The sequence below is a fragment of the Anas acuta genome, chromosome 8 (assembly GCF_963932015.1).
Source record: "Anas acuta chromosome 8, bAnaAcu1.1, whole genome shotgun sequence".
Taxonomy (NCBI): domain Eukaryota; kingdom Metazoa; phylum Chordata; class Aves; order Anseriformes; family Anatidae; genus Anas; species Anas acuta.
This window is the reverse complement of record NC_088986.1, coordinates 22,061,507-22,084,692: the sequence shown is the minus strand read 5'-3', so window position 1 is coordinate 22,084,692 and position 23,186 is coordinate 22,061,507. Positions and strand designations below refer to the sequence as shown.

The 23,186-nt window shown below is 53.3% G+C and overlaps 1 protein-coding gene across 4 annotated transcripts in view; it reads right to left on the bottom strand.

The window, feature by feature from the left end:
• Positions 1–3,897: 3,897 nt before the first annotated feature.
• The window catches only part of PBX1 (PBX homeobox 1), a 109,986-nt gene continuing 90,697 nt past the window's right edge, over positions 3,898–23,186 (bottom strand). For 2 of the 4 annotated variants that reach the window (XM_068691335.1, XM_068691336.1), the window contains 4 exons: positions 22,287–22,446; positions 16,019–16,131; positions 14,451–14,540; positions 3,898–8,269 (listed from right to left, as the gene is read on the bottom strand). In XM_068691335.1, the coding sequence (XP_068547436.1) occupies positions 8,177–8,269; positions 14,451–14,540; positions 16,019–16,131; positions 22,287–22,446 (456 nt within the window). In that variant the 3' untranslated portion in view covers positions 3,898–8,176. The remainder of the gene's footprint in view (positions 8,270–14,450; positions 14,541–16,018; positions 16,132–22,286; positions 22,447–23,186) is intronic. The other 2 variants (XM_068691337.1, XM_068691338.1) reach the window with 2 other exon arrangements.

The following is a 23,186-nucleotide window of genomic DNA, read 5'->3' as shown; positions in this document are numbered from 1 at the left end:
GCTCGTTGGTTTTGTCCCTTCCAGCGCACGTCAGGGTCCGGAGAGGAGGAAGAAAAAACCCTATAAGGAAAGACCCTATAAGGAAAAACCCTATAAAGAAAAACCCTATAAGTAAAAACCCTATAAAGAAAAACCCTATAGGTTTGTACAGTGTGAGCCCTGGTGCTGGGTAAAGCCAAGGTGATGGCTGCGCATCCATGTATTTAAATAGGGTTTTTTTGTGGGAGCAGGGCGCACGCGTCTCCCTAGTGCCTAATAGGGCTGTCTCCATCAATACGCCCCCAAAAAAAGAGCTTAATTAACTTTGCTTGAGACACTTCCACCTGTCCCTGTGTAAATGCATAGGTGTGTAAACGTGGGCACTCCTGCAATGCTCGTCTCGCCCCAGGGGTGTTTCTGCCCCTCGTGGGGCCGCTGCCAAAATGCAGCCTCTGTAGGGTACGGGGTGGGACGCACCGAGCCGGGTGTCCTGCCTGGATCAGGTTAAAGATTTTCATGGGAATTAGCCACGCGTTGAAGGTAGGACAGGCTCCTCGCCTTCCCTCTTCTGCTTTTCTTTTTTTTTTTATTTCCATGCGCCTGGAAGCTTATTAACGAGATGAGAGGCTGGAGCCTAATTAGCAGCAGGACGAGGGAGACATGCTGGAGCTGAGTCAGCGAGCGAGCGGGAGCATCGCCTGGCTGCTTCCAAATGGCCCCAAAACGTCCCCAAAATGTCCTGAAATGGGACAGAGCCGTGCCCCTCGCCCCCTCGCCACGCCACCCACAGCCCCAGCGAGCATCCCGTAGGGACTAGGAAGAAAACAAAGAAAAATCGCAGCAGGAAAATTTATTAAATGAAAAAAAAATCTTTATTATTTTTTTTCCCCTTCCTTCTGCCACCCCGTGCCTGCTCGGGAGGTTTTAGGGGGGGACAGACCCGGCAGGACGGGGCCGTGCCTCGGTACCAGGCTGCCCAGGCGCCGCTCCTGTAATTTGCACCTTGTGAAGGCGAGAGCAGGCGTGCGGCTCTGGCTTCATTTGCATTTTTAATTAGCTGGGATCTCGCAGCACCTCTGGGCTCCCCCGCCCTTGCTGGGGCCAGCGGTGGCCGCTTGCTAACGGGGGCGATTTTTGGGGTCGAATGCAGCGTTTTGGTGGCCTGCAGGGCACAGGGAGCCCTCCAGCACCCAGGGCAAGGCACAGGGACCTCGGCTTGGCACCGTCACCCGTGGCCGTGCCCACCCAGGCTCCTTCCTCCCCACCCTCCTCCTCCTCCTCCACCCCACACCTCCGTCCCCTTTTTTCCTCTCCCGCTTCGTTATCCCCCTCCTGAACGTGACCCCCCTCTAAAGCTATTAAAACTCAACCTCATTAGCAATAATTAAAAGGTGGAGTGCACGTTCCCAGTAGATCCCGCATCCGGGCTGGGTCATTTTTTTGATTTTATTTTTCTTTTTCCAGACTCCGACACCCGCTGCGACGCCCCGGGAGGTCCCCAGGGTGCCAGCAGGGCAGGGCCCTGGGGACAGCTCCGTCCCCTGCCCTCCCCGGGGGGGCTCTGCCTGCAAAATAACAAAGATTTTCCTACAAAGCCGAGCGGCTCCGAAGAGTGATGGGCTGGCTGGCGGGACCCACTCAGGTTTATGGGGGCCGTAAGTTATAGGCTCCCGGTGAACTGCAGGAAACCCAACCATCACCCTTTATAGGCGAAGCTTCCCGCAGTGTATTAAATCCCCGGCAAACAGACACGGGGTTTACTGCCCACCGTAACTTTAATGCCTCCAAACCACTCGGTTATTTCGGAGGGATTATGACTAACCGGGGCGGGGGCTGCCAGCGGGGTTGGGCCCGGTGGGGACGAGCCCCTGGGATGCTCCCTCTGCACTGGGATGGCGCTCGGCAGCACTGGGGCCACTGGTGGGAGGGCTCTGCTCCCAGAAAAGCTTCTGCAGCATCTGCTGGGGCCAGACACGGGCTGCTGAGCTTTATTTTATTTTATTTTATTTTATTTTATTTTATTTTATTTTATTTTATTTTATTTTATTTTATTTTATTTTATTTTATTTTATTAACTTTTTTTATTTTAATTTAATTTTAATTTTTACTTTCTTCTTTTTTTTTCCTCTTTTCAGCTTTTCTTTTTTCTTTTCTTTTCTTTTCTTTTTCTTTTCTTTTCTTTTCTTTTCTTTTCTTTTCTTTTTTTTCTCTTCTCTTCTCTTCTCTTCTCTTCTCTTCTCTTCTCTTCTCTTCTCTTCTCTTCTCTTCTCTTCTCTTCTCTTCTCTTCTCTTCTCTTTTCTTTTCTTTTTTCCTTTTCCTTTCCTTTCCTTTCCTTTCCTTTCCTTTCCTTTCCTTTCCTTTCCTTTCCTTTCTTTCCTTTCCTTTCCTTTCCTTTCCTTTCCTTTCCTTTCCTTTCCTTTCCTTTCCTTTCCTTTCCTTTCCTTTCCTTTCCTTCCCTTCCCTTCCCTTCCCTTCCCTTCCCTTCCCTTCCCTTCCCTTCCCTTCCTTCCCTTCCCTTCCCTTCCCTTCCCTTCCCTTCCCTTCCCTTTTTCCTTTCCTCTTTTTTCTTTTCCTTTATTTTTTTCATCTTATTTTATTTTATTTTATTTTATTTTATTTTATTTTATTTTATTTTATTTTATTTTATTTTATTTTATTTCATTTCATTTCATTCCTGTTCCCCTTTTGCTCCAAACACTCACAAACTGAACTGGAACCAAACTGCAAACCATGGAGAGCCCCCCCTCTGAGCTTGCTACACCCAGAGCTGGGCCTCCACAGCTGAACTTGGTTACCCAAAGAGGGCAAAACAGGGAAAAAAAATCCCATTAATGACCGAGAAGGAGGGGAAGCCCCACCAGCAGGACAAGCTGTGGGTGCAGAGAGGGGAAGGAGACAGCAGCCCCATAGCCCAGAGTCCCCCATGGGTCCTCCAGCACCCTGAACCACCCCAAAAAAAATCTGTCCATGCCCTTCCCCACCCTGCAAGCACAATTTTGGGGCTGCTCGCACCCTCCCCGGCCCCCATCCTGCACATGCCCGGCCCCCAGCGCATCACCAATTTTTTGGGGGGGTGATTTTCTCCGCAGAGCCCGCCGAGACCTGGCATTTCTCCTCTTCGGAGCCCGGCTGAGCGTTTCTTGGAATTAACCAGCCGTTTTTAAGTTGAAAAATCCATTTTTTGCTCAGAAACGTTTTCAAAACTTTTATTCTTTTAACTAAAATAATAATAATTAAAAAAAAAAAAAAAGGCAAAACTCCAAGCCTTCCTCTCCCTACCCGCTCCGCGGTGGCCGTCGCGCTACCTGCGGTGCCGCCGGGGGCGAAGGCGTCCCCCATCCCTCTGGCAGAGGTGGAAACGGGGCCAGCCGTGCCCACAGCCCTTGTCCCTTCCCAGCAGGGCCCAGCCGTGGTCCCCAGCACCGAAATAGGGACCAGGAGCCCCCCCACCTCCCCCTACCATGGGAAACTGAGGCACGGGGGCTTTTGGGATGCTCTGCACCAGGCACCGGCCCCGCGTCTCCTCCCTCCTGCTCCCCAGGGGTGCCCCCAGGAGGGATCATCCCTTTGCTCACCCCAAACCCTTCCTGCCCCAAACCCGACACCAGAGGAGAGGAGCCCAGGGGGGGGTCGCTGTCCCCCCGGCAGCCCCGGCTCGCTTTCCTTTTTCTTCCCAAAAAATACGCCAGGTTGGGTTTAATTTTTTTTTTTTTTTTTTTTTTTTTTTGCAACAAAAGAAACTATTTATTTGGAATATGCATTACCAGTACAAATCAGGAAACTGTAAAACCTACACCTTGTTAGTATCGTCATAGAACATAAAAGTCTCAATTGGGATCAGAAAGACAGAGGCCTTTTTTTTTTTCTTTACAGAAGCAGAAAAGCTTAAAGTTTCAAAACCAGGTCGGAACAGAGTCTTTTTTTTTTAGCTTTTTTTTTTTTTTTTTAATATTTGGAAACCATTAAGAAAAAAAAAAAAAAAAGGAAGGGGAAAAATAAAAGAGAAAAGAAAAAGCAAGGCAGAAGAAGTGGATCATCTTTACAAGGGACAGAGAGGGCTTTGCAAGGAGAACAAAAAAAAAAGGCAAACCAACAAAACCAACCCCCCAGGCAACGTCTGATTTACATCATCTTAATAATAATAATAATAATAATAATAAAGGTGTACGAAAACAAAAGGACTCCAGGAAACCTCGGGATTAAAAAAGAACACCCCAAAACCCTAAACCGTTCGGTGATGTGAGAAGTCAGAGGGTTTTTTTTTTGGGGGGGGGGGGACACAAGGAGAAGCATCTTCAGGAGGAGATGCCTGCTCCTTGAACGCCTCCTGCAGCTGCACCCATCTGGGGAGATCCGTGGGGAATTTTGGCCGTGTCCCACCCGTGGCTGGGGGCTGCCACATCCCAGCCCTTGTCCCTTGTCCCTCCCGAAGCCCCTGCGCCGCGGTGGCACCCGAGGGCCCCGTCCTGACCCCACAAAGTGGATGGTGGCAGCGGGGTCGGTACCTTCGCCGCTCCCCATCCTGTATTTGGGGGGCACGTTGGGCTCTTGCAATCAATGTTTGGAGCCGTGGCATGGCCGGGATTTGGGGCAGAGAGGAAGGGTGCTGCTGAAGCGCTCAGACAGAGTTTTGGGGAGGATTCCTGCCTTTTTAATCCTTTTAATCCCTTTGGCGCAGCTCAGCACCGCAGCAGCGCCCCAAGGCACGGAGATCTGCATCCCCACGGGGGGCATCTCCTCCCCAAAACCCCCAAAGCGGTGGGGACCAGGTGGAGAAGAGCCCCCACCCCCCAAAAAAAAACCCACCCCTGTCACTTTTCACATCACTCGGCTCCCAGCTCAAAAAAGCAAAAAGGGGAGAGGAAGCTGCAAGGCCATCGTCTCGGACAGGTCAAAATAAAGTCGTCATCATCATCAACCCCCCCTCCCCCCCCAAATAATGCCGAAAATAAAAAAAAATTAAAATTAAAAAAAAAAAAAAAAAGGCAATTTCTGGGTCTCAACGTTAAGAAACAGAAAGTGTTAGAATGTACCTATTAATGCTCACTATTCCAACCATTTCCTTTTAAAGTTTTACAAAATGAATTACCGTCACTTTTTTTTGTTTTTTCAACATTGTGTAAGAAGAAATGAAGTGTGCACAACTCTACACTTTTCTAGCATTCTTGAACTAATTCACAAATGCGAGAAAATTAAAAACCGAAAAAAAAAAAAAATGGGGAAAACGAACCCAAAAAAAAAAAAAAAACAACAAAAAAAAAAGAAGATGGATGTAGGTAGTCTGATGTTATAAACTATACAGGAATGAAGCGCTTGTTGCCACAGAAAGAGCAGGGCTGGGACCTTCCCCCTGCTCCGTTTTGCGTGCTAAGAGGGTCATTTTTTATTCTTTTATTATAAACACTATTAAATTCCGACTGCGTTTTTGGTTTTTTTTTTTTTTTTTCTTTTTCCTTTATCTGAATATACAAGAACATTCATTATCAAATGTTCGTTATCATCAATACTACAAAGAACGAGACACAAATCGCAAGAAACAATGGAAAATGTTAATAAAGCTGAAAGAATCGTCGAGTTTTTTTTTTGTGTTTTTTTTCTTTTTTTTTTCGTTTTTATTTTTTTTTTTGAGTTTCTGCAGGTTTTTTTGTTTGTTTTTTGTTTTTTTTTTTTGTTTCATTTTGTTTTGTTTTTTTTTTTTTTTTGGTATCGAAGTCAGGTTTTTCTGGGCAGAAAAAAAAAATAAAATAAAAAAGGGGGAAGAAGAAATAAAAAAAAAAAAAACAAACCACAACACTTTGGGTTGGGGAAAAGGGGGACGGGCTGGGGGCTACAACCGTTCAAATACGAATTAAAAAAAAATAAAAAATAACGAAAAGCAAAGCAAAAAGAAGGCAAAGCCACCACCGGCCAGCTCCGACAACGCAGCCCAGAGGGACGAAGCGGGGTGGGGATGGGGGAAGTACCGTGGAGGAGCGAGGAGCAAGCACCCAGGGACAGGGACAGGGACAGGGATGGGGACAGGGATGGGGACAGGGATGGGGGCAGGCAGCCCTGGCAGCGTGCACGGGGCCGGGATTTGGGCTTGTCCCCGGCTGCTTTCCGGGAGGTACCAGAGCTGCTGGGGCCGGCGGTGACCGGGACAGGAGGAGAGCGGGGAGATGGGCGCAGTGGGAAGATGGGCAGCACCTGCTGCTGGTAATTTTGGGGGAAAAACAACCTTCTCCTCGCTCCCTGCAGATTCTCATCGTCCCCCAAAGCAGGTGCAGCACAGGCAGCCCTAAGCCCTGGGTTTAGCACCGCAAATGCTGCCCGACACGGGGAAAGGAGGGAGCGCGCCGTGCCCGCAGGATGCAGCAGCCTTCGTCCCAGCCAGCCTGCCCCTCTCCTACTCAGGATTCTCTTTTTTTTGGGCTAAATCTCCCAGGACTCGGGGCATTTACTCCCGTCTGTAAGCAGGGAGACAGAGCTTGCCCTGCCCAAAGCAGCTGGGCTGCGGGGGGCTCGCTGTGGGCTCGGGCTCCGAGGCGCTGCTGTAAGCATCTTCCCGGAGCAGGAGCAGCAAGCACCTCGCCACCAGAGACCCAAAAACCAAGCAAGCGGCACATTTCGCAGCTTTCGGCCTGCCTCTCACACCTGTGCTAATCCTGCTCCGACCCCCCCCCCCAAGAGAACAATCCACCGGCACAAGACTTCCCTGATTTGGGGGAAGGTCGCCTATTTTTGGAGCCCCGCGGGGCTGCTGCCCGGGGAAAGCCAGGATTGGACTCCCCAGCACCCAAACCCCACTGAGGAGCAGCCACGCTGCCTCCGTGGGACCAAATCCTGCCTCTGCTGCTTTTATTTTTTTTGATAGAAGGGTGAAAATTGTTCTGGCAGAGCTTGAATTTGAGAAATTCCCTGCTTGATGCTGCCCTGCGCCCCCCGAATGCCCGCCCGGCCACCTCGAGCTTGCCACAAGCGCCCCCGTGGCCATGGGGCTCTTCATCCAAAGCCCCAGCCTCCCTGCAGGAGCTGAAGGACAGCCCCAAAAGGACGCCTGCTTGGCCTTACAGGGCTTCACCCTGAAGCAAACCCTTTGTATTCATCACTACCAAAGGCACCCGGCGCCTGTGGGGTCCCGCTGCTCCGGCCACGCACCGACAAATGGTTTTGGGGACCCGCAGGGTGCCACCAACCTCTTGGGACCCTGCCTGTGCTGGGGAAACCCACGTCCTCCATCCCGGTGCCTGCTCGGCTCTGACAGCAGGAGCCAACCCCATACCATGCCCTGCTCCACACCAAAACGCCCGCTGCTGGCCTCCCTAGGTGCTGTTTGGGTGCCACCCACGCGTGCTCGGCCACGCAAACCACCGCGGACGCTCGGCGCTTCCGTGACGCGCGAGGGCGAATCCTCACCTGCCTCTGCCTCCTCGCCTTCCCTCCGCTCCTGCCCTTCCCCGACAGCTCCGCAAAGCCAGGGCCCGACAGGGTTTCACCTCTCGGGGCACACGGGGCCAAGCACACGGAGAGCCACAGCGTGTTTGGGGCTCTGCGGCCGAGCAAAGCGGGGAGAAGGGCGAGCTGGTGGCGGCCGGGGGCCGGGAAGGGGCTGGTACCTTCGGGGAGCACCACGGGGGGAGCGTTGGGCTCCTTCCACGTGCTCGCCACGTCTGGGAGAGGCAGAGGCGAGGGGGGAGCAGGGCAGGGGGTCGCCGCGGCGTGTTCCTACTGAGAGGTAGCGTGAGAGGAGCGGGGCTGCCTGCGGGCGAAGGGCTGAGGTTGGTTGCTTTGGCTCCTCGGGAAGACAGCCAGCGCGAGGCCGCGCGCTGCTTCGGGTTGGTTTGGTTGTGGTGGTGCTTGGTTTGTTGTTTGTGTTGGTTTTTTTTTTTTGCTTTTCCTCCTGAAAAATCCTTCTACCTGTCGAAATATCCTTCGGAGGGGAGGTGAGGGGGGAGGGAGGTGTTGTGGCGGTGGCAAGGGGCAAGGAGGGGGGGAAGGAGAGCGGCTTCTACCCAGAAAAGAAAGGGAAGAGAGTATAAAGAAGTGTCCAGATTGGCTGAAAAAAGCATCCCGACGAAGAGAAGAGAAGAGAAGGAGTCTTCTTGTGTGTGCTGATTGGTTTCACCTCCAGTCTGACTGCTGCGGTGTTAGGAGAGGCCCCCTCCCCTCCCGCCCCCGCCGGGGCCGGCTCAGCCAGGGATGCAATTTGCTGGGAGATCAGTTGGAGGTATCAGAGTGAACGCTGCCAGGGCCTTCTGTGGGGGAGGTCACCGACGACGGGGTAGTAGCGTCTTGCCAACCTCCATTAGCCTGCGGGGAGGGAGACACAGAGCTGTCAGCACCGAGGGCACCCAACCGCACGCCCGGACCCCCCCCAAAATGCCCACTCCCCTCCCGGCAGTGTGGTATTAGGGGTGGGACCCCCCCCAGCTCCATCATCCCCATCTCATGGTGGCCACCACAGCTCGGGATGGTTTGGGTGGAAATGGGGGTTTTGGTGAATTGTAAGCGCTCACAGGAATTTTATCCTTTAAAAATAAAATAAAGGTATTTCTGCCAAACCCCTGTACTCTCTCTTTTTTTTTTTTTTTTTAGGATCCTTCCCCATACAGAAGGAGGAAAATAGCAAACAACTTTGATCTCTGAACAGGAAACCTCATCCTGGCACTCCATCCCCTCCTCCTGCACAGCCCAGGCTTCAGCTGGGGGAAGCTGTCAGCAAGGCACAGAGCTGCTGCCCCCTGCACCCATCCCCAAAAGTCCCCCCGCTGCCACCTGCACGCGTCCCAGGGCGCACAGCCCAAATCCTCCGGCCTCTGGAGGGCAGAGCCGGCCGGAGGGCCCCGGCTGCCGCACGCCGGAGCTCACAAAAGCTGCTCCTCCGCGGCTGCCGTCCCCTTCGGAGAGGAGCAGATGTCGCACCCCACCTCCTCTGCTCTCTCTGACATTGATTCAGTGCTCGGCTAATTAATCCTTCCCGACTCCTGCCTGCGCTGAGTCGGCAGCAGCCGCCGGCCCGCTTCAGACGTGCCCGAGCTGCTGCGCCCTCGCCGGCTGCCTGTCCCGGTGCCTCCTGCCGCAGGGCATCCATCACCGGGGCTGACAGCCCCGTAGCAGGGACCCCGGGGCACACAGAGCTCTGTGCGTGGTGGCAGGGGGCCACAAGGACGTTCTGGGGACGTGCCCATCCCCAAAGTGCCCGGGGGTACGGGTAGGGACCCACACAACCTGCTTGCACGCTCCCCAAGGGTGCCAGCGCACTGCGCCTTGCAGCGGCGTGCAGGGAACAAAAAGGAAGGCGCAAACCACGACCAGAAGTTGGTGGCGGGTTAGCAAACACCACTCGGCCTCACCACGGGTGAAAGCGTAAAAAAGAAGCATGCCCAGATGCTCACGGCCTCGTTAAGCACCCTGCAGGTGCCTGCGGAGACACCGGGCTCGCCGTGCCCCCCGTGGCCACCTCGCACCCACGCAGGGGCCCCGGCAGCTCGCACCCCAAGCCGCGGCACCCACCCTCCCGCGCCTTGGACCACGGCAAGAGGCAGCAATTACCCGAGATTATCAGCCCGACAGTGACAGGCCGTGTAAAGAGAGACACAGAGCCAACTCCACCGCCCAGAGACTGGCATATTCAAGTACACTTAGGACATTAATAGCAATTTACGTGCCATCAGTGAGCGAGAACCACAATAGCGGCGCTGGCAGCCTCTTATTACCAAGCCTGTTATTTGTTGGAGTTACAAGCTATAATCACAACAGAAACTTTCAAAACCCTTATCTTCCGTGACGCACCAAATCTATTTCAGAGCCGTAATTGCTATGTCACCGGAGAGTTTGCTGCTTAATGCACTCAGATGCCATTTAGTGTTTGCAGGGTCATTACAGCGAGCAGAAGGGGGGAGAGGCGGCGGGGGCTGCTCGGAGCAGGGCTCGGTCCCTATTGTGCTGAACTATTTTTAGAGAGGCGTTTTCATGCCTGCCACGGCTGAGGAGCGAGGGGAAGGGGGGAAACGTCTTGAAGACAATGGCTGTGGCGCCGCGATGCTCAGCACCTCTCTCCTGTGCCCCCCATACGCAGGGAAGCCCCCCCTGTGCTCGAGGTGGGGATCAGCCCTCACCTTTTGTAGGAAAGGAGGTTTTGTGCCCCCCAGAGAGCATTTCCCAGTCCCATCCAGTGGGAAGATGCTGTTGAGGTGCTGACCCACGCTCCTGCGGGTCTGGCCATAAAGGTGCCTCCCTCCGCTCACCCCCCTGCTCCCCCAGCCCCCAAATTAGGGGCCAAAAGAGGCCCTGGGGTTGGCCACAACTTCAGCATCTCGACGCCATCCTTTGCTGCACGGCATCTACAAGCTCCCCACGAGGAGGCTGGATCCTTCCTTCTTCTTTCACCCCACTGTCACAGTCAGGAAGCCATGTGCAGGATGAACCCGATCCCACCCAGCTGGCCCAAGGAGATCCCTTGGGATCTGACGAGTAAATCCCTCAAAGAGGGAGCCTGGGGAGGAGGCAGCAGAGCCTGTCCCTGCCCCCGGCACGCAGCTGGGACTTCCTCGGGAGGGACAGAGCCAAAGGCAGGGCAGGGCTCTCCGGGACATCTCTCCAAATGTCTCCTCCTGGTGCCAGAGCACGGGCACGGCCTCGGTGGCTGTCCAAGCGGTGGAGCCCCGGTGATGGATTGCTGAAGCAGCGGGTTTTGGGGCTGTTTCCTGCAGGTCTCCCGGCGTTTTTGCTCCAGCAAGTCTGCCTGGCTCTCCGCCTGGGCCTCCTGCATGGGGCTGGTTTTCTGCCAGGTCTTTCAGGAGCTTTCTGCTTGGCACGGAGGCTGTCACCACGTCCTGCTCTGCGTGACCAAATCCTTGTCCTGCCATGGATGGGGCAGGAGGTCAGGTCAGCCTCCGAACACCCCTCAGAGCACCTTTCCTATCGCAGGTCATGAAGGGTGGCTTGCTTTGGGGCGTAAATTCTTGGAGAAAGGGGTCTCACCTCCCGCAGCTAGCCTGGTGCTCCTCGCTTTCAGTTGGCAGCCGTGGGTGTCAAACCCACTGGCACACAGCTGCTGAGCACTGCCCTCGCGGTGGCTGTGTAAATAGGTAAAATGGCATTTTAAATTAAAAAAAAATAATAATCCTGCACAGATGAACTTTAAAAATAGCCTCCCGTATTAAACGTGATTTATAAACCAGCCTGCTCCATTTTCTTCGCTGGAGGATTAGGGATGGAGGGGACGTGGGGGAGAAGGAAAGAAGGAGCTGGGAGTCCAAAAGGAAATCTCTGCAAGGGCTTTTCTTTAAGATGATTATAAATCATTAATTAAGCAGCAGACTGAGCGGGGTATTCGCAGCAAGCCAGCCTGAATAACAGCGTGTTTACGCGCAGATCCCCGCACAGGAGGACGCGGGTGGGACATCCTCTTTCCAGGTGTCCCCGACAGGGGCTGGGGGATTTAATACAGCGAGACCAGAAGCGGACCCGTTCCTCGCTGGGCTGCTCAGCACCATCTCGGAGAGGCGAGGGGGGCTGTGTGCTCCCATCATCCTGGTAACGATGCAGAACCAGCGCCGGCGGAGCTGTCAGCGGCAAGACGAGGCGGGGAGGGAGCGGGGCTCGGGGTGTATTTCTGTCCTCGGCTGTCACCACGTCCACGCCTTTCAAAATTCAGCCTCCGCCACGGAAGGCGAAACCCTGCCAAGGTTTAGAGCGGTGGAGCCGGGCAACCTGCTGCTGCCTTCCCAGACCTGACGGGCTCCGGGGATGACTTAACCTCAGCCCCGCGTGGAGATCTTTGTGACAGGGCTCTTGACTCGGTTTCGGCTCATCTCCTTCCAGCAGCTCGCAGGGATGCTCGGGTTAGGCAGGGCTCGCAGCTCGCTGTGTTGCTGGCAGCTTTCCTCTGCGTCCTGCTTCCCTTCCTCGGCGTTACAGGGGTGGAGGAGAGGCAGGGAAAACCTGCCTGCTGCTCCAGCTACGGGACAGCCCAGCACCTCCCCAAGGACCAGCACCTCCCAGAGGGCAGCCAGGCTTCAGGGGTGGGCAAACCACATGGCCGGGGGCCATCGAGTGCTTTGGGATCTGGCTGGAGGGGAAGATGTGAAGTGGCAAGCAAAAGGTGTTGAGAGACAACCCAGAAGATGCTTCCTAAACTTTCTGCTCTGCTGTTGGCTCCAGAAAACCAAGAATCGTCCACCAGGAAAACCACACTAGCTGGATGTACGGAGTATCCCCCAAAATTGGTGGGCTCTGCGCCCACCACTCTGTCTCCAAACATCATCCTTCCCATGCCTGGTCCCTTCAGGCCGATTTTTCCTCCTGCCCACCTGGAAAACCAGCCCGAGCAGCCATCCCCTGCCACCCACCCCAGGTCCCCGTTTGGGAAGCGCAGCGCCGAGCCCTGCTGCCAGCTCACCAATTCCCCGTGCTGCTCCCGTTACCCCCGCGGCTGGCAGCCAGCAAAACCAGCCCAGCTGCTGACGTGGTGCTTGGCTTCCAAGTTCCCTCTACTTCTTTCTTCTCCCCTCTCCCAGCGCCCCCCTCCCTGCCTCGTAATCCCCAGCAGCAACCCTTCCCCCCCAAAAAAAAATTTTGGCTCGACCCAGCCTGCTGTTATTTTCCAAGCCAACCGCAGCCGTAATCAGCTCAGCCTCTTTCCTTGGGGGTATTTTAATTTATACAAAAGTATCATCTCTTATCATGATCAGCCTCTGATTCATTTACTCCTCAAGTATTAAAAAGCCAGGAAGGGAATAAATTCAGCGCACAGAGAAATTAATGCGGAACGATGGGCTCTTTCATGTGGCATTTTCGAGCACCGCTTTTGCGACGGGCTTATGTAATGAGACATAATTATCTGCACATGTTCAATTACATTACTTCACAAATCCTCCCTGGCTCTGCCCCGTGACGTCAAGCTGCCCGCTAAGCCCCGGCACCCGACGGCGCGGGGGGCGCAGCCCCCATCCCGCGGCCCCCTTCTCCTGCCCGTCCTCCACCCCGGGCTCTCCCCGAAAGCCGAGGGCCCCGAGGTGGCCAGACGCAAGGTGCCAAATGGCAAGACCCAGGTGGCTTCCTCGGAGGGACTCGAAGGGACAGGCGGCGGGGCGAGGCGCCCCGTGGTTGGCGGCCGAGGCCCATGTTCTGCCATCCCTGAACGAAAGGCAGAGGCAGGGAAGGGCTGGAGGCTGCGAGGAAGCTCTTTTAATGCCTCCTCGTGTATCGCGTCTCCTCCTCAGCGCCTTTGTTGCAAACTGACAAGAAGCCACAGATGCTGGCTGGCGGAGCCGGGAGCTCCACGGGCTTCCCTTGGCCGCTTCGCCGCGGGCGGGCACTTTTTCGGGGCAACTCATGGAGCTGCAGGGGCGAGCCGAAAGCCAAAACAGGGACCCGACCCCTTTTCCCCACATACACACCTCTCCCATGCTCCATGGTGCTGCCGGGGCGAGCTGAAAGCCTAAGCAGGACCTTCTCCTCCCTGATACCCCTCTCCCAACCTTCCCATCGGCTACGTCCTCACCAAACCACACCGTGGCACCCGCCACCTTCCTGCCCAGCCCAAGACCACCCCGCCTGGACCCTCGTCCGTGGCCAGCCGCCCCCTCCTCCCCTCGCCACCCCGGCCGCCTCCACCACCAGCAGCAGCCCCTCCGCCAGCACGGCCTCCTTTTCCAGGCTGCCCTCTCCTCTCCCAGCTTGCTGTCACCGCCGCTGAGATGGCGGACGATTGATCTGAGAAATGAAGTTGGATTGCTGTCCCGAATCTACACTCGGTTCTCCTTGTGTGTGTCTGATCGATTTCACCCTGCACGACACAGCTTGTCGCTACGAATTTTCATGCTAGTCAGAGCCCGCCAGCGCACCCACCAACAAGGAGAAGATGCTTCCAAGCCCTCCCTCCCCCTCGCAGCCTCCCCCGGCCCGCTTGGGCGAGGTTTTCTTGGGTTGCGCTCATGTTTTCCCCCCTTTCTCCTTCTATTTACCATCATTATCACCGTCAACCCCATCACCACCGTGCTTTCAACGCCCTCCCCGCTCGCCCGGCCCGGATTTGGATGCTGGCCAGGACGGGGCTATTTTCGGGTGGCCTCCCCGGGATGGTGCCATCGGCCTCCTCGGCGCGGAGCGATCAGCGGGTTGGGGTGCTCGTGGTGACATTCCCCACCGCGGTTACGCGAGGTGTCACCTGTTTAGCAGCTCCTCGCAGCCGCCCGCGTGTGGCCGCAGGTGCCGCGCCAACGCTGATGGGCTGTGACAGTCCGAGACGCCAGCTGCCTGCACACAGCCTGCCCGGCCGCCACTTTTTTGTCGTGGGCAGAGCTCTGCCGTCGGCGTGACCGATACAGAAGCAATAAACTAGGTGACCGGAAAAGCAAAGACAAGTCCTACTAAGTGGCATTCTGAGCCCTATGGCTTCGAAATAATTGGTAGCGAGAGAACAAAAATGAAAAAAAATAAAATAAAAAAAAAACAAGAACCCAAGCCTATTTTTTTTTTTTCTTACACTGATGCCCTGCGGACTATACATCTGACTTGCTGCGAGTCCGTCACTGTATCCTCCTGTCTGGCTGATAACATGGCGAAGGGTATCCACCTAAACAGACCAACGACAACAAAGAGACAAATTAGAGGGAAGGAAAGGTCAGTGGGCAAAGCCGCTTCGCTTCATCTTTGGCATGGCAAAAACAGAACAGTAACAACAGTCATAAAGGTGCGTGTTTAAAGAGGGAAGGGGGAAGAACCGCGGCTGGTCTCAGGGTGAGAGCCAAGCTGAGGAGCGCTCCTGCCTCCCTCGCCTCCCCCAGCCTGCCCCGGTGGCCTCGTCACGCTCTCGGTGGTCCCAGGTCTTGTGAAATGAAGAGCAGGGAGGGAGAAGAGCGTGGCAGGATGCGGTCGGACCTCCTGGAGCACATCGCTGCGGCCAGCTCCACCACCGTGCTCCAGGAGCCGCCTTCCTCCCCCTAAACCCTTCCACCCTTTGGCCCCAAAGCGGCGAGAAGCTGACATGGGTGGAAGGAGATCTTCGGGGCCGGGCGAGCCCTTTCATTTCAACTCCTCCTTTCATTTCGGAGGGCCCCGAGAGGGATATACCTACCATGGCAAGGGCACCGCCAGCTCTCCTCCGTGCGCCCCGTTCCTCTCCCTCCACTACCCCAGCCCAGCCCCGCTACGTGCGGTGAGCATCTCCTTGCCCACGGCTGCGTCCAGCACTGCGAGGGGAGCGACCTGGGCTTTAGCAAGCTCTCCTTGCCCGATGCAGCAGTGGCCGAGTGGCTGTCGTCTCTCAACACAGTACAGAGCTTAAACGCCAGAGAGTGGGCTCGTGGCACATCTGGACATCGGATGGGAAATGGGAGATCTGGGTGAGCTACCGGCTACTCTGAATTCTTTCTTTTTGCCCAAAAGCATGGGTTCACATCTCAGTCACGCTGCTCCAAGCTCCCTCGCACTGCCTTGCTGGTGTGTACTTGGGTGGTGTGAGTGCCTGCGCTTCGGGAAGGTGGGCAGTTGATGAGGGGGTGGCTTTTAATTAAAAAAAAATAAAAAAAATCTAGCTGTGTATTTGTGCATTTCTTGCCTTTGCAGCAGACACCTGGTTCGGTATCAAAGGAATACGTGGAAGCCTTGGAAAACGAGACACCAGTCCAAACCTCTGGCCCCTTCCCTTGGAAGAATAAAGCAAGCAGAACCTAAACCTCGTCTGCTTTTGGTTGAGTACATGCCTGTTCTCCTACACCTCCTCTCCTCCTAGTACGACTATCAAGCCAGAGCCAAATGCATTCACAAAGTGTGGGCAAGTCTCCTCAAGACCATGGTTGTTGGTTTGGTTGGGTGTTTGGTTTTGGTTTCTTTCGGATTGATTTTTTTTTGGTGGTTGTCGCTGTTGCTTTTTTTTTTTTGGTTGGTTGGTTGGTTGTTTTTTTGGTTTGCTTTGCTTTTTTTAAGTGTTGGTTGGTTCATTTGTGCTGGTTGAGATTTGCTCTTTTCGGACGGGAGGGAGAAGTGCCAATACAATCAGAGGCTCCTCCAACACTAATGCATTCACTGGCAGTACATCGGATGGGTCCCTACCTGTGACTGCACGTTGGCTCCAACCTGGGCCCCTTGGTAAGAATCCCCATTGAGAGACTGCACGCTCATGAACAAATCTCCAGAGTTTGACATGTTAAAAGAACTGGAAGAACCTGGAAAGGAAAGAGTGAGGCACCTGAATCACAGAAAGGAAAAAGATCCACCCCATGACTCTCAGCCAAGAGGAAGGAACAACATGCAAAGCAACCACAAAAACAAAACACACAGTCAGGTTAGTAGTATGAAGAACAGAGCAAGCAAAAATAAAAAAAAAAAAAAAAGGGATGCACTCTTGAGGTTATTCAAAGCCACATGTTGTTACAGCTCAATGCCAAGAACATTCTTCAACAGCTCCTCAGCTGGAGGAAGGATTCTTCATGCTCTGGACCGAGATAAACAAAACCCAGCCTGGAGGACTCAGACAGCCCTTTCCCTTCATTTCAGGGCATCCAAATCCTTCAGGCAGCTTTGCAAATCTCGATTTTTCGGAGGTGTCCACCCGGCAGACTGCACTGGAGAATGAAATCACCCAAATAAGCCCCGCTGTCGAAAGCAGAAGCCTTTTCAGCAAGGCTAACCGTGCTGCCTTCCGCAGGGTGGACACCTCCAGACACCATCCAGTTCCACATCCAGAGCTCCCGCTGAGCCAACGGGAGCAAAGGGCCATAAAAAAATGTGAAGGCACCCGGGCCAGACTCCCTTTATTGATCTCTTTGGCAGCTCTTTCCTCATGACGAGCTATGAGACAACGCGGGGCTGTCTCAGCCCCAATGAGCTCCGTAAGCAAATTCCCCACCGCATGCACCAGTCGCCAGCGTTACACCAAAAAGAGGTAACGGTGAAGACAACTGGGTGGGATCAGGAAAAAAAAAATAAAAAAATAAGAAAATAAAAGGTCCCGCTTCCAGATTTGAGATAACTTGAGCACCTCCTTGACTGCTGGACAGAGAAAACAAACCTATCATGTAACTGGAAGGCAGGGGAGGAGGGAAGGGGTTAAAAATAAATAAATAAATAAAGGTTTTACGGGATTATTTCAGAACTCATCGTGCAGATCAGCGCGTTAAGTGTGAGACAGCTCAACGTGCAAGGTTTGGTTATATACATGACGTTAGCCTTGGAAAGGAGAGACTTCAGGGGCCCAGGTCAGCTACGCTTTCGGCTCCAACCCAAAATACGCTCTCAGCATCTCCAGCGCCACTTCCAACTGGGAAGAACGGCGACCACAGTCCTGGTGGAATTGCCCAACTATGGCTCATGCGTGCGCTCTGAGAAAGGCCAGACAACCCCCGTCTCCTCGCTGGGACATGCTCTGGACAGAGCCCGGGGAGGTTCCCCTGATGGGAGCCACCTCCAAGAGCAGGGAGCAGGTGGGAGGTCTCCCCCGGAGAGTGCACGTCCCCTAAAATCTCTGCTGCTCTCTCTGCAAACGGCTCTTTTACCGCGTGCTGGCAAATCTCGGAATGGAAGGGAAGCAGAAATATCACAGCTAGGTACAACGCCCGGGATAGGCGAGAGAAAGATTCATCCCGAGCACATGGAGCCTTGGATCAGGACCCTCCTAGCGGTGCCTGGAAGGAGCAGAGCCAGGAATAGCTGCGCTGTCTGTGCTCCCTGTCAGCCCTGCCCGGCACATTTCAGGGAAAGGGTTTTGCAGTTAATCCTTACAAGCAGCAGAGAACATCCTGCTGCTCTTTAAAGGTGAGCAAAAACCTTTTGAGATCACACAGACGATCAGCATCAGAGCTGGGAAGAGGACCTGGGAATCCCCGAGCACCTGACAGGACGCCACCATCACTCTGCCCCTGACAGCAGTATTTCATCCCACCTTCCCCTACCGAAATAAAATAGTAATAACAAATAAAAACGCCATAAACGTAACCGACACTTTGCAGGAACTTAACAAACCTGCCTGGAAAATTGAGACTGGGAGGGAGGGAGGAAATAAAATAAACAAACAGCCACAAACTCTGGTCCTGAAGAGCGCCAGTGTCTTGGAAATCATGAGGAGCGCTGGAGATGTCACTTACAAGATATACACTGCTATTGGCACGGGGTGTTTTTACAATATATGTGCATATCTAAACGGCAAATGCGCCTTGCTGCTGATGCGGATGCAAAGATAAATATGCGCATAGCAATGGCCCGCATGTATGGATGCGTTTGTGTCAGAGCCGTAATTGCAGAGAGCCCTGTGCGCTGCTGTTTCAGCACTCTGCTGCCTGTGTGCTAGCCATGTATGAAAATTACCATGGCCCAAAGTCTCGGAGACTCAGCTACGAGGGGCTGGTGCACTGGGGCAGAAGAGGGGGCGAGGATGTGAAGAGCTCTCAGGCTGCAGGCACCGGTATCCTCCCTGGAAACAGGCTCGGGGAACACAAGGCACATCCTTCTGCTGGAGAAGGCTCCGTCATCAATCTCATTTATCTTTCTGCTCCGCCGTAAACACACCGAAGCTTTTTAGTGGTCACAGTTTGATCTCCTTGAGACCTGAGATGTGATAAGCACCTTTCAGCTGGTGAGCCCAGGCTGCGACCTTGGCACGAAGCCCCTCGATGTAGACAAAAAATGCCCGAATAAACACCGCTTGGCATGACTCGTAGCAGTGTGAACCAGCGGATCATTTTCAGCATCCTCACATCTTATCAACCTCAAGACCTATCACCATCACTCCCTAGTGCCGAGTTCCCATCAGGGCAACACCAGCTCCAGAGAAAGAGGCGGAAATGTTTAAAAAGAAATGAGCCATGGCACTTGCCACTGGGTGAGAGCCTACATCAAAACAACGCCAGCAAAGAGATCTCCTCCACTCCTATCACTTAGGATGAGCACAACACATGGCGAGTTTGTTTTCAATTCAAAAAACCTCACAAGCTTGACTGCTGGTATTTCTTGCACCACTTCTCCAGAGTGCTTCTTCTCCAGCTTCTCAATGCCTTTTCTCATGTTTTAACAGTCTCCGTTTCCACCTTAAATTTTCCAGGACCTCTAAGTCCTTTTTCTCTGAAGTGTCTTACAGTTCAGAAGGCATCAATAAACCGTAATAGTGTTCATCGGAGCTGAAATCAAAACACCTTCATCTGCTGCCTCATTCCACCTACCACCACCGAGACAGAGATCCAGCGCAGAGAGCCACTGAAGTCAACTTTTCACAAAACAAAAAGGTGAGCAGGAAAAAAAAAAAAAAAGTTCAGGATGATTTCGGCTCCTCTGCACAGAAGATTTCAGTGGATGTCATCACCTGTGTGTGGTCCTCCAGGACTCTGGTTGGCAAAAGGGGCAGCCCCCATGAAACAGCTTTCATTTGCCACGTGGTTTTTGTGCTGAGAGTGTCCAGACAATCAAAGTGAGGATGGGGAGTTGTTAGCCCAAATGAGCCAGACATCTCGGCTTATTTGAACATCTGGCTGATCAAGCCCAACTGTGCATATTCAGGATGAGAAGGTGTTTGACATTCAGGCCTGGGTGACCGAGGGTGGGGGACCCTGCTCCGAACGTGCCAGATGGCCGGCCAGATGCAGCCCTTGCCCTTGTCAATGTGTGGCCAATCTCTTTGACTGACTGTAGCCATTCGCCCATCTCCGGTATCGTGGTCATCAATGCAGAGAACAGATGGGCCTGCCCAGCCACGGCAGAAATGAATTTAGCTCCTGTCCCAGGTCCCATCGCAGCCAGTTCCACCTCCTCTTCCAACACCACGGCCCCCCAGGGGCTGCATCGCTGGTTGCCTCTTTCTCATGACCTGTCCTCTGCCCACTCGCTTTCTTCCCATGTGCCCTGCCACGTGTCTAAACCTAAAAATTCCCAGCACATCCGGACTTTGTTCAGGCTCCTTCTTACCAAAGTCTCAGCCAAGGAACTGAAAACAGGAAAAAAAATCCACGGTGTAAAAGGAGAGGGATCACCCACCTCAGTCCTTCACCTCTTCACCCATTCCACGTGCCTCCCAGTGCCATGTAGCACACCTGGGTGGCTCACAGCCCTCGACAGCATCCTCTAAATCTTTAGCTGATGGATATTTCAGTCCTAGCATGTACAGGTGTGCTTCTTGCTGCTAGCACCTTCAAGCCAACCTGAAGGAGGGACGGTCACAGGCCTCCAGGTGTCATCAGGACGTGCCTTCGCCCTGCAGCATGACGAAACGCAGGGATGCTCGACTGAGCCGTCACATCCACACGGCTCCGCTGGGGAGATCTCAACCTGGGGTGCTGCTGTTGGAGATAAAATCCCGAGGCCCTGCTTTAGCACTGAGGGCCCTGAAAAGAGGACGGTGTTTCTGGAGAGCAGACGAGTGAGCCAGAAAGAGGGCCCAGGAGCTCAAGTCGTCGGCGTTAATAACAAGGCCGTTTGTCCTTCCTTGGAAGCGCGGTGTTATCCAGGGATTATCTGAGCCGTTTACTGCGGGGTACCAGCCAATTTATCTTCCAAACGGCCGTGTTACTGCCTGTGGGGAAGTCGGAGGAACAGACTCGCACAGGAGCACTATTTAAGCGGGGAAGTGCCTATTGCACTACCCGTGGGCCAGATCCAAACCCATTTAACTCATCCGAAGCGTCTCCCTCGCTATTCCAGACCACTGGCTCTGACTCCTGGAGAAGGAAGAAAAGGAGCGAGGCTGCGGCTCTTCGCTGCGAGCTGATGTGCACTGCAGGGCAGCCTCGCACGCAGTCGGTATCTCCCTCAACACGCAATTCTGCTGTCCTCCTCCCAGCTTTTTTATGCCGGGGGGGGGGGTTAGCCATTTCATCAGGTGTTTTGAGTGAGCTGTTTGGAAAGGATGACATTTTGAAAACTGCTGCTAAATCTTCTGCACTTACAGCAATGAAAGGAAGGGAAAAAATAAAAAAGAAAGAAAGCAAATTCCTGCAAACCATCTGTCCCTGCCAAACTCTGCATCACCCACCCGAGCCCCCCGAAAGCCTCAGCCGAGGCAGAGCAGGCGGCACAGCCCGCTGACGGGGGGCTGGAGGTGGGCAGGATGCCTCCCTGCAGCATCTCTGCCCCCAAGCTGCCACATCTCGCTTCCTTCCCCTTAGCAGCCTACCTGCTAACAGCACGTGGCACCCCCTGGCCGAAGGGCACCGCGAGCAGACACCGAGCTCAAAGGCACGAGAGTGACCCCTTCCCACTCTCCCTCCCACCCCTAAAAAGAAAAGAGGCACAGAGATATTTATAGGGATGATCAAATGCATTTGGGGACTGTTAGTTTTAGGTCAGAGGTTGGACTCGATGATCTTGAGGTCTCTTCCAACCTAGAAAATTCTGTGTCTGTGTATGGCACCCGTGAAGTTCCCCCTTTTTTCTTTTTTTTTTTTTTTCTTTTAATCAGGTCCCAGTTGTCCATCGCTCCCGGGAGCTGGGCACAAGCAGCACAGAGCATGCTGACCGCCACCCAGGATGGTTTTGGGGTCGGGTTTTGGGGTCGGCCGTCCTCGTGGCACGCACCACGGACGGACTGAGCATCCTCGTTCTCTAGCGGAGGAGTTGAAATCTGGGCAAAGCGCTTTGTGCCTTTGACCCTCAAAACAAACGAATGGAAACCACAGCAAATGGGCAGGAAAGGGGGAAAGGGGAGGGAACAAAGCGAGCCATGGATTTCCCCTGGGTCGTACTGACACAAAGGGAAAATAAAATTCACACAGAGCACACTCTTGCAGGTGATCCAGACATTGTCATGTAAGCAATCAAAGGTAACCACAACAGAAAGAAAACCAAAGGATAAAAGTTTACCCAAACAACCCCCAAAATGGCATGAGTGACGACATCCCAGAAATATTGGGCTTCCTTACATAGGGCCACTCATGCTTTCAGCCCCTACTGAAACAGAACAATTACACAAGGACATTTTCTTTCTTTTTTTTTCTTTTTTTTCCTCCCCCCAAACAATCCCATTTGTGTTTTTTTTTTCAGATCGTTTTTCTGCTTTTGTGTTTACCGTCCATGCACGTAACACCCAAGACATCACCGTCACTCACACGGTCTGATCACATTGCTTTTCGAACAAAAACCAGAACAGAGAAGGGGAACCAAGAAAAAAAAAAAACAACAACAATGCAATGAAAATAAAGTGCCCCCCCCCCAAAACAAACCCCAAAACCAAACCCATCTCTTTTTTTTTTTTTAAGACCACAAAAGTGAACCAACCGAAACCAGAAAACAAAAACTGAAATAACCCAAAGGAGAAAATGAGAGTGATTAGAGGGAGGGGGGGGAAAACAAACAAAAAAACAACACTAACAACCCAAAATAAACAAAAACAAAAACTAACCAGCTGAATTGGGAGTTGAGGGTGAGTTAGCCTGGCTTCCATGGGCTGACACATTGGTAGCCGTGACAGCCGTTTTGGCAGCATAAATATTGGCTTCCTCTTGAAATTTACCTATGTTCTTCTTGTACCGGATTCTCTTATTTCCAAACCAGTTTGATACCTAGAGCGAGTTTGAGAGAAGACAAAGACGTTAACGTTTCTGCTCTGGAAACCGCGGCTGGGTGAGGAATGAGGATTAGTTCAGGGTAAGCAGTGTATCACCTTCTTTTTTCCCCAGTTTGATTAGCCATGGGGGAGCACCTTCTACCTGTGCGTGCCATCCCAAACCCTGGCAAGACAGTGGGACCCTCCTGGGATCACCAGGTTTGTGCGGATACATCTGGTTCCTCTGCAGATCGGACTGCCATCGAGGGAACCCTCTGTAGGAACTGCTAGACCCACCCCACAAAAATATCCGATGGGTTTTAAAAAAATGAGAAAGTCCTGAAATTGCAGGATTTGAGAATGAGCATGGTTCTTTTTGGTGCTTTGTATTTGCCTTCTTCACAGCATCCCCTCGACAGGGCCAGCAGTGCAATGTGCTTCCTCCCTCTCTTCCCAGATGCGCTTTCTCCTCCTTTTAGAGAAGGAAAAATACTCAGTGAATTTACTCAGGCCTGGCAGATGCACAAAATTGCCTTGATATCATCTACGCTCTGCTTTTTGATCCATCGAAGTGAAATCAGCGCAAAATGCTGGAAGTGAATGCTTTTCACCCAGCCAGCTCTGCTCTCTGTGATTCAGCAAGCTGAGAGCTAGCCTGGGAGCACGGAGCACCTTCAGGGTGAGGCTGCACGGGGAGCATGGGGCTCATCCCAAGACCTAACGTTGGTCCCAGGGAAGAAATGTGTCCCTGCTGGG